This window comes from Prionailurus viverrinus, chromosome A3, assembly GCF_022837055.1.
Source record: "Prionailurus viverrinus isolate Anna chromosome A3, UM_Priviv_1.0, whole genome shotgun sequence".
Lineage (NCBI taxonomy): Eukaryota > Metazoa > Chordata > Mammalia > Carnivora > Felidae > Prionailurus > Prionailurus viverrinus.
Window position 1 is genome coordinate 126,222,813 of NC_062563.1, and position 8,299 is coordinate 126,231,111.

At 57.2% G+C, this 8,299-nt stretch overlaps 1 protein-coding gene across 1 annotated transcript; it reads left to right on the forward strand.

Annotated features, from left to right (window-relative positions):
* Positions 1–256: 256 nt before the first annotated feature.
* Positions 257–7,476, forward strand: OSR1 (odd-skipped related transcription factor 1). The gene is made up of 3 exons (XM_047854158.1): positions 257–563; positions 5,074–5,773; positions 6,548–7,476. The coding sequence occupies exons 2-3, from the start codon at positions 5,106–5,108 to the stop codon at positions 6,681–6,683; spliced, it is 804 nt and encodes a 267-aa protein (XP_047710114.1). The 5' UTR covers positions 257–563; positions 5,074–5,105; the 3' UTR covers positions 6,684–7,476.
* Positions 7,477–8,299: the final 823 nt, after the last annotated feature.

An 8,299-nucleotide genomic window follows, 5' to 3' on the forward strand; every position in this document is an offset into this window, starting at 1 on the left:
ACTCCAGGGATGCCACCGTGAGCCTAACAATGCAAAAGGGGTCGCACAGGACCGAAAAGCAGGGGACGCAGGTCCGGGGAGGCCGTGGCAAAGCGACGCAGCTGCCAAAGCCGGCTGCCCGGGTCAGCAAAACTTTGTCTCTCAGTGCGCAGGCGCAGGGCATGGTTGGGGGACAGGCAAGGGAGGGGAGGAATCCTGAAGCAAGGGGAGGCGGGAGGGAGAAGGAGGGAGGGAGGGAGGAGGGTGGTGGATTAAAATAAGTAGGCGGCTCGGTGCTAAGGGATGAGTGAGTCGGAGCTCGGTCTCTCCCCAGCAAGTTCTCAGCCGCTCCCGGTTCAGACCCAACCAGGGAGCTGCGAGCGGGGCTCACTGTCCTCCGGGGGGCAGGGCTCCGGGCCAGTGGAGCGCTCCCGCGCGCCGGGCGCTCGGAGTCCCCGCAGCCGGAGAGGGGCCAGGACTCAAGAGCTCCGGGGGTGCCTGTGGAATCCAGCGCCTCTGGCTTCCCGGGTCCCCCGCAGCGGAGCCCCAGAGACTCCCTCAGCCCGGGACCGCCGCGGAACAAGGTAACTGCAGCCCCGGGCGCCCCTGCTCGGCGAGGGGAATGCGGGCAGCGCTCCCGGGTCCCCTGTCACAGCGCGGCGGGTGTCTCCTCTCTCCGTGTCCCAGAAGGAAGCTCCTCCTGCCAAACGGAGGCTGCAGGACCTTAGTGAAAGTGAGAGCAGCTGCAGCCCAGGGTGGTTGGGGGTGCTGGCTCAGGGACTTCCTGAGCGGGGTCTTTCGGCCTCTGACCTCCGGGGAAGGAGGGGGCGGGCCTCCAGCACTGGCCCTCGCGCTGCCAGGCTCCTAGGAATCCGCGGCGAGATGCCCGCGGACTTCGGGAGTCAGCCTGTGGGCCCCCCTCTAAGAAACCGAAGAAACTTCAGCGGGCAGAAACTTTCCCGAAACGCGCGCCTAGCGCAGTTTGACCTACTTTAGCTGACGAAGAAGGAAGAGAGAATGGATGGATGGCCACGGCCGCAGCCGACGGCGCCAGGGACAGGTGCATGCCCCAGCCGGGTCGCGCTTTTCGTGCAAGTTTGTTGTTTTGCGTAGTTGCGCTCGGGAATCCGGCCGGCTGGACCCGGAGCGCAGGGCCGCGTGCCTGACCCCGCCTCGCACTTCTGCTCTGACTTCGGGGTGTTCTCTATAGGATGATTGCTCTGTGTAGTCAGGGCCTGGGGAGTTAACCTGCGACTGTCTCGGTTCAGGGAAGAGTGCAGGGGTCGCGAGCACTCTTTCCCAATTGGAGACTCGCACGCCCAAGTAGCAGAAACGCTGTGGGTGCCGTGCATGTCTCCGGCTTGGGGCTTATAAGGCGAGGATTCGTTTCCTCCCCCTGACTGTCCCCTAACTCAGCCTTCTGGAGAGAAGGGGGAAGCCCGAGGAGAGAGGGAAAGAGGTGAGGGGCTGCCTTGCGGAACTACTTTCTTTCCCGAAATGTCTAGGTTCAGAAGAACGAAAACCCACATTCAGTCCTTTTTCAACAGCTCGAGCAGTAGCGGGATGGGCTCTCAGAGTGAAAAGTAGCTGCGAGGGTTTCTTTGTTGCCACAATTTGGTAAATTTCAACCGGGCTAAGAGCTGCGCGCTGGCTTTTGGGAAGAGAAACCACGTGCAAAGCAAGTTGGTCTCCCAGGCTCACGGCCTCCTAGAGAAGACAAGGGCTGACAGGGACAGGGGGCGACCAGTGGGTGGATATTTTATCCGAGGCTCCTCGAAGTAATTGCGGTTTCATTAAGACTGGGGAACAGACCGCTAAGGACGCAGCGGGCGTTTAAATGCCGCGGGACGGCCGCCTAGCCGAAGGGTTCGTTCGCTCTCGTTCGTTGGGAGAATTCAACAGAAGTATCTGGTGGTGGTTAGTCCTCCCACCAGGGGCCTGGACGCCTGTCACCACGCGTGTTGGGGATTCGATGTCAAGGATGATTTTCTGGGGCTGCTGCTGGGCTCCTTCAGGCGAAAGCTCGTGGAGCTCGCTCCGTCCTCATTAATGCAAGCAGTTAACTCGCTCACGCTCAATTAGCCCCGAATAAACCACTTTAATAGACTCTGCACACTTCATTAATGCCCGGCATAGGGCTGGCTGCAGACCTGGAATTGGCGCTCGACCACGCGAGGGAAGGAGCGCCTGCACTGCGCGGGGGACCCAGGACTGGAAGCGCGAATTGCTTTTGCTGCCTGTGGTCGGGATCTTTACCCGCGCCTCCCAGATCTCGAGGCTCAAGCTCCTTGCCAAGCGGATGCCTGGTCCGGGGAGAGGTGTTTGCCCTCGCGTTTAAAAATCTAAAACGTTCACACAAGGGCCCCCCGGGTCAGGACAACGGGACTCGGAGGGGCTGGGAGTTCGTTCATCCTCTCCGGCTGGAGAGGCGAGTGTGAGACTGTGTTTTTCTCTTAGTTGACCGCCTGAAACCGGATCGTGCATTTGGCCCATTCTTGGTACTAGTGTAAGGAGCCACGTTTCGAACGAATTTCGTCCCCGGGAAAGTCGTTGGCGAGAGCTTGGGGAGCCCTGGCCTCGGAACGCAGCAGAAAATAAGAAACTGGCCGTGCTGCTGAAGAAAATAAATTGAGTGTTGGGGGACACAAGATCGGGCAGATAGCCCGGAAAGGTTGGCTCCCAAGAGCAGTGATGGCTGCAAAAGTCCCCTCCCCCTATGGAGCCCCAGGTCTTCTGGGCTCCTGAGGGTAGGCAGGGTAGGCGAGGAGAGGCCAGGTTAGTACCCGACGTTGGTGGGTTCCCCACCGGGGCACAGGCAGGGCTCGGGCTCTTCTGCAGCCCAGAGTCGCACCGTCACCGCCGCTCTCTTGGCCGGCGATAGGCCGAGCACCTAGAGAAGCAAGCGGAGGTGCCGGTGGCCCCGGCGGCCCCGGGGAGCCGGAAATAAGGATCTGATTTCCAGCGCCAGGAGGGGAAAAAGAGGTGACAGCAAATCAAAGAGCGCTCACCTCACCTAATCACCTAAGTGTGGGCCAACATTTTAAGTTGGCGAGAGTCCTCTTTCTCCCTCCTCTCTCCTTCCCAACCCCAATCCGCCCCTGCTTTCTCTCTGCCCCAATTCGTATTTTGCTTCGCGGGGTGTTAGCGCTCTAGGATGATCTCGGCGCTCTGGGATCACCGGACCACCAGTGATCCAAGCCGCAGGGAAAACTGGTAGGGAGGCCCTCTGCTACTGAGGCACGGGTCCTCAGGCACCAGGCTGAATTAATTGCTGCCTTAACACTGGGTTTTTGCCGGGTTGCTAATGTAACCTGCAGTGGGAACATCTCTGCAGGCTTTCAGTGTTTTGCACCTTCCACCCCCTGCAGAACCTCTTTCTCCGCGGGCCTACTATTCAGCCAGTGACTTCTCTGACAGCTTCCAAGGGAAAGGGTTTCTGCATCGAGATTGTCCATACTCCTTCCTGAAAGGGCAGGGCTATCTCCCGTGAGAAGCTTTGCTGCAGTGAAATGCTGCCGAGTCCGACTGGGCCTTGTGGCCTTGGGCTGAGGGTAAGCCAGCCTAGGGGAACTGTCTGGGTGGTGTCAGCGTCCAGCAGTGGGAAGGAGCGGTACCGTGGCCTGCACAACCCAGGAAGGGGGGCTTACTGAAGGTTAGAGGAGCAATCTGAGGAAGAGAAGAGGGGGAATGGGGGTAAGGGAAAAGTGGGCAGCAGGGGATTGAGACAGGCAAAGAACCAAGCACCCTGTTCCCTTAGTGACTTCTCAAGTAGCCCTCAGCTCAGAGCTGAGAGAGTTCAGCACTTGAGCCTCGCAAGCCACCCCCCCCCCCACCATGTACTTTCTACTTTTCCTTCGCCATGTTTTTGCCTCCACTGGACAGACTGACTTAACAGTGGCTGGGAGGCTTGGAGATGAAAGGTCTCTCTGCAGAACCCAGACTTGTCCACGGAGGCTGGAGATCCTGACCAAGGAGGCCAGCAGATGCCAGACTGCTGGTCACTTCAGCTTCCTGGCCTTGCAGTTGGAGGGCACAGAGAGCATAGAAGCTGATTGTATTGGCCTCAATACTGTAGCCCATAGGCATACCCACCTGCCCAGGTGTCACTGCGCACACAAATATCCGAGAGCCCAGAGACACTGCACCCTGTTTGATGGAGTAGGGAGGGCACCTAAACCCCCTTGTATGTACCTGCAGATGTTTGACTGAATTAGTAAATGAAGGTGGGTATCATCACCTTCAAAGGCAATTAATTCCCAGGGGCTCAGGTAAGAAGTCAGCCCAAAAGTAGCCGCAGAGGGTGGTGTCAAGAGGGCTCATTAATAGTGAGGCAGAGAAGCAAATTTGAGGTCAAAGTTGAGAGCTTTGAGGAGAAAGATGACATGGCTTCTAGAAGCCAGACTGAAGATCAGCTAAGTAGAGCTAAATGCAGAGGAGCTGGGAGATGTACAGATCTGTGTGTGTTTGTATGTGTGCTGTCTCCCTGGAGGCCCTGCGTGGGTTCCATGCAATCCCATGTGTGCGTGTGTGTGTGCGCGCACACGCACACGTGAACATGTTCACGCCAGCATTTTGTTTAGCAGCACAACACTGATCATCTCAGTTTATCTTGCCACCTTGTTGTCATCTCTGCTTCAGAGCATGTGAATCTGTGTTTATCTGTCACTGTGCATTTCTGTTTATCTGCACACGAACATGTAAATGTGCTTCCAAGTTCCTGTTCTCTTCGCCGGAGAGTGAAATTCTGTGTTGACTCAGGCTTGCGTGGATGTAAATTTCCACACACCGGTCTCCCCCAGGTTGTGCCTCCACTGTAGGCCCTCATTTAAGTTGGTTGCATTGCGTAGGATTTGTTTCCTGCTGGTTTCTGTAGCAAGTTGTGTGTCTCTGCCATGGCCATTTGGAGGGAGCCCTTGCATCAGAGAAGGTTCTATTTTCTCTCTGAGGGCAGTGGGTTCCCTCAGTGGGGTCTCAGACTCCCAGCGTCTACCCTGGGGCACAGAGAGGGTGTGGCTGAGTTGGAATTCCTAAAGAGGGTGACCTACTCTGAACTTCTCTTTTTCTCTCCCTTCTTTTCTCTTCTTTTTTTTGCAGATTGCGATTGAGAACCCACTGCAGCTACCGCAATGGGCAGCAAAACCTTGCCAGCGCCAGTGCCCATTCATCCATCCCTGCAGCTCACCAACTACTCCTTCCTTCAGGCGGTGAATGGCCTGCCCACGGTGCCCTCGGACCACCTGCCTAATCTGTACGGTTTCAGCGCACTGCACGCTGTGCACCTGCACCAGTGGACGCTGGGCTACCCTGCCATGCACTTGCCGCGCTCCTCATTCTCCAAAGTCCCGGGCGCCGTGTCCAGCCTCGTGGACACACGCTTCCAGCTGCCCGCCTTTCCCTGGTTTCCTCACGTAATCCAGCCTAAGCCTGAGATCACCGTTGGAGGCAGTGGCCCCTCTGTGCTCAAGACCAAGCCACGCTTTGATTTTGCCAACCTGGCCTTAGCTGCCACGCAGGAAGATCCATCCAAGCTTGGCCGGGGGGAAGGTCCTGGCTCCCCCACTGGTGGGCTGGGTGCCCTCCTGGATGTAACCAAGCTGTCCCCCGAAAAGAAGCCCACGAGGGGACGCCTGCCTTCCAAGACCAAGAAGGAATTCGTCTGCAAGTTCTGTGGCCGCCACTTCACTAAGTCCTACAACCTCCTTATCCATGAGCGGACGCACACCGATGAGCGGCCCTACACGTGTGACATCTGCCACAAAGCCTTCCGGAGGCAAGACCACCTACGGGACCACAGGTACGGTGTGTGCCCCCCCCCCCAAAGCTGTCTGTCACTGTCCTCACCATCCTTCTCCCTAATGAGGTGGTTCTTGAGCCCCACTTCGGCTCTCCAGGCCTCCCAGTTTCTGGGAATTCTCTAACATCGCAAAGGAAGCCATACAAGGCTTAGGCATAGGTTCTTGGAGGATGGGTGGAGAGAGCTTGGGAAGAATAAGTCAGGTCTCCATGAGCTTCAGACAGGCATGCCAGCCTTCTCATCCCTTCCTTCACCTGTGCATCTGCAAGTGCTGTTCAGTCCAAGTTTCTGCGGTGACGGGCAGGGGGACCTGTGACTCATGTGACCGCCCAGCACTTGAAATGTGCAACTAGTGTGACTGCGAAATTAACTTTTTAGTTTTACTTACTTTTCATGTTAATAACCACATGTGGCTAGTGGCTGCCCGCTTGGACAGCACAGCTCCAGCAAATTGTCCTCCCTGCCCCTGGGTCCCCTCATTCACCTTTATTGTTAACCCAGACCTTATAAGGAGACAGTGCTTGCCCCTCCTGGGGAAGGCAGGGGTGGGCCTAGCTGGACCCGTTGACCTATCAGATAGATCAGATATTGCCTGCCAGTTTCCTTCACCTCCCTACTCTATTCACAAACTTAGAATTTTGCCCACTCCACGCTAGGCCCCCGCCCCCCACTTTCTTTTGAGGGCAAGCGCCTGGTTGCAGTGGGAGGGGATCTTAGATAACTGTTTATAACATTACATCATTTTGCAAAGATTAATTCTGTTTTTGCTTCCAGATACATTCACTCCAAAGAGAAGCCTTTCAAGTGTCAAGAGTGTGGGAAAGGATTCTGCCAGTCCAGGACTCTCGCTGTCCACAAGACGCTACACTCACAGGTGAAGGAGCTCAAAACCTCCAAGATCAAATGCTAAAAGAGCCTCCAGGTCACCAGGACCCTGGGTTACGATACCCCCTCCTCCAGAGGGACCAGAAGCCGAAGGCGACTCTGGCGGGCAGCGGGAGGGGCTCCCGGGACCTTCCCCTATCCCAGACTTGTCCCTTGGGTCCCGGGCGCACGCGGAACTCGAGAGCCCCGCCCGGAGCCGTGACCCCAGCCGCCAGGGCGGCTCCCCCAGGACGCGGCTAAAGTCTTGGCCAAAAGGCGGTACTCACGTGGCGGAAGGGAAACTGCATTTAAAAAAAGAACGAAAGCTCCGCGGAGCCGCAGCGGCGCCTCTCCCAGAAGTATTACTTTTTCTATTGTTATTTTATACGTTTACTTTATTATTTTTTTCTTTGACCATATAAGCTTGTAACTCTGCCTGCGGAGAGAGAGGGGAGAGGGAAGGAAGTTCTGTGCGTTTGCAGAGTCCACCCCCTCCTCCCGTCCCCATCCCCACCCCGGGAGCCTGCAAAAGTGTAATCCGTGTATCTGCTTCTGCCGCCGGGCCCTGGGACCGCGGGGCCAAGGAGCGCCCCCTCCCTGCTCCGCAGCCGGTCGGCCGTGGGCCCTCGGACTCGGATGGCGGGGCGGGGGCCTTGAGCCCTGCGGCTGCAGCGGGCCCGGCCTCCGGCTCCCCTGTTCCGCCGTCCCGTCACCACGAGAGAGCAGCCGGCTAGGAGCAGGGCATTGTATTGCGATTGGCACTTTATGCTGACCATCGGTAACGGACATTTATCACTGGAGTTTTTTAAAATATGAAATAAACGGTTATTTTACAGGCATTGCAGGATGGGTATTCTCCCTCCCAAACAGGACACTGGGAGGCTTCTTTCCTTAAGAGGAGCAGGATTCCCTGCCCGCTCCAACCTGCTCCGCTTCCGGAAACCCGGCCTTCTTGGGGTGATAGGGTTGAGATGGGTGGAGAAGCCTCCTCTCTCTCTGTGTTGGTCTACCCCGGCCACATGTTTATTTTCGTACTTTACTCCTCCACTTCGGTCTTTAGGGTCTCAGTGTCCCCACCCCTCACCTCCACGGGGCTGGTAGTTTACAAGGAAGCCCAGCCTGCAGCCACTTCTTCGGCCTTAAAAAAATCACAACGTCTCCGGGTGCCAGGGTCGCTTAAGATCCACTAAGGGAACAGAATGTCACCCACCTCTCCAACCAAAGACTTTCCTACTGGCCTCCAGCATCTGCTTTGGTGGTGGTGGTGGTGGTGGTGGTGGGGAGGTGCCTTCACGTATAGCCTCAGGACCAGTACTGTCCCCAGGGCCCCAATACCCCGCTGCAAATGCACAATCATCGCTGCTTCCCCAAAGCCCCAAAGCCCCAAACCTACAACCCTCCCTCCGTTAGGATCCCCCCGATACAATTCTCTGGCTGGGTCTCATCCCCTGCCCGGAGTACGGCTCCACGCCCAAAGATTCCCTACAGTTTTTAAAGCCTCGTCAGGAATGGCGGGGGCGGGCGCCCTGGGAGGCCCGGGAAGTTTAGGAGGGGAAATCTGAGTCCTCCCTCCACAAGTTGAACCTTCCCCGGGGCGTCTAGTTTTCCCACAATTAGAGGCCAGGCCGCCGGGGGCTCTCCTTCTTGGGGCGGGGCGGGGCT

Excerpts from the sequence above, each read along its gene's own strand:
- OSR1 (XM_047854158.1), top strand. The coding sequence starts at position 5,106 with ATGGGCAGCAAAACCTTGCCAGCGCCAGTGCCCATTCATCCATCCCTG. Across the intron at positions 5,774-6,547 it reads GACCACCTACGGGACCACAG|ATACATTCACTCCAAAGAGA; the intron begins GTACGGTGTGTG and ends TTTTGCTTCCAG.